The sequence below is a fragment of the Propithecus coquereli genome, unplaced genomic scaffold, assembly GCF_000956105.1.
Source record: "Propithecus coquereli isolate 6110/MARCELLA unplaced genomic scaffold, Pcoq_1.0 Scaffold186, whole genome shotgun sequence".
Taxonomy (NCBI): Eukaryota; Metazoa; Chordata; class Mammalia; order Primates; family Indriidae; genus Propithecus; species Propithecus coquereli.
The window spans coordinates 559,178-560,487 of record NW_012143412.1 but is presented as its reverse complement, the minus strand read 5'-3'; the positions used below and the strand labels follow the sequence as shown (position 1 = coordinate 560,487).

The window sequence follows — 1,310 nt, the reverse complement described above, 5'->3', positions numbered from 1 at the left end:
AGATCAGAATAAGAAGAACCTACTCTTAAAACTACACTTGGAAATAACAAACACAGGTATTTTATTTCTAGGTCATTGTTTCTAGGTCAAAGATCCCTTTGCAAATAGATAATTAAAATGCAACGATTGATGAGGACTTACTACCAATATTCATCTAATTCTTTCTTTCCCTATGGGATTCACTTCACAATTGTGAAGAGAATAATCAGGATTCCAAAACTGGTAAGACCTAATCATGCCAATGAGCTGATTTAAAAGCTTGTGCTTAATTTGCATGTATAAAACATAGTGAAGTAACAGGTCATGCTGGCTCAGTGTGACAAACTCAACTGAATATTTCGTATATAACATCTGTATGACTATAGGGAAATATAGATGCTCAAAACAATAACAAAATGACTACCATGGGATAATTTTAAAATTTGTGTTTTAATGAAAAATGTTCTAAAGGTAAAAAGAACTATTTTGGTCTATAATCACACACTGAGCACAAGATTCAGATTCGTGCTTGTCTTCACAAAGACCAGTCACCAGCACAGTAAGACGAACGCCAATATTCACATATTCACCTGAGTATGGTTTCACTGGCATGTCATCCAGTAAGAGGTGTAGGAGCCTCTGGGTATGTGACCGTTGACGATTCAGAGAAGTCACCCTTAGTTCTATTGAAGCAGTCTTCATTAGCCATGACATTTGGTTCAGCATAGATATTTCATATTCTAGAATTCGAACACATAAATTTCGTTTCCCAGAATAATAACACAAGATCAGAGCAGACCTATATTTCATAACTCATCATACATTTCCCATATTACAAAGTCAATAATTTATGAAACTTAGCAATATAATAATTTACCACTCTGTAAAATTACAAAAGAAAAAAAGATACCGAGGGAGGAAAAAAATAAGCTAGTACATGTCTATGACAGATAAGCTAAAGCAAATGAAGAACGAGAGACAAGTTTCCATACCAGGTAATTTCACGAAGATCCTCTGAGTGTGTCATATTCTGACAATAATATATAACTTAATACTGTTTAAAAAGCAAGTAATTTTGTAACTCATTAAAAAAACTACCATACAGCTTGATTTTGATTTCACAAAAGAAATACTTAAAAGAAATAAACTTAAATTGCATAATTTTATAATATCTCTTAAGATAATTAAGGACATTTGGTTTAACAAATAATTAGAGCTGGGCATCACTTATACAATATGAGTTCTTTAATCCAATATTATTTTAATAGGCTTGGCTTGGAACTCTTAAATTCTGACAGTATAAACATAAAACTCACCAAACAACACTAATA

At 32.1% G+C, this 1,310-nt stretch overlaps 1 protein-coding gene across 1 annotated transcript in view; it reads right to left on the bottom strand.

Annotated features, from left to right (window-relative positions):
• NUP205 (nucleoporin 205kDa) overlaps positions 1-1,310 on the bottom strand; it is a 129,034-nt gene that overhangs the window by 29,177 nt on the left and 98,547 nt on the right. Inside the window, 1 exon segment of the mRNA XM_012642751.1 lies at positions 483-719. Coding sequence (XP_012498205.1) covers positions 483-719 — 237 coding nt within the window.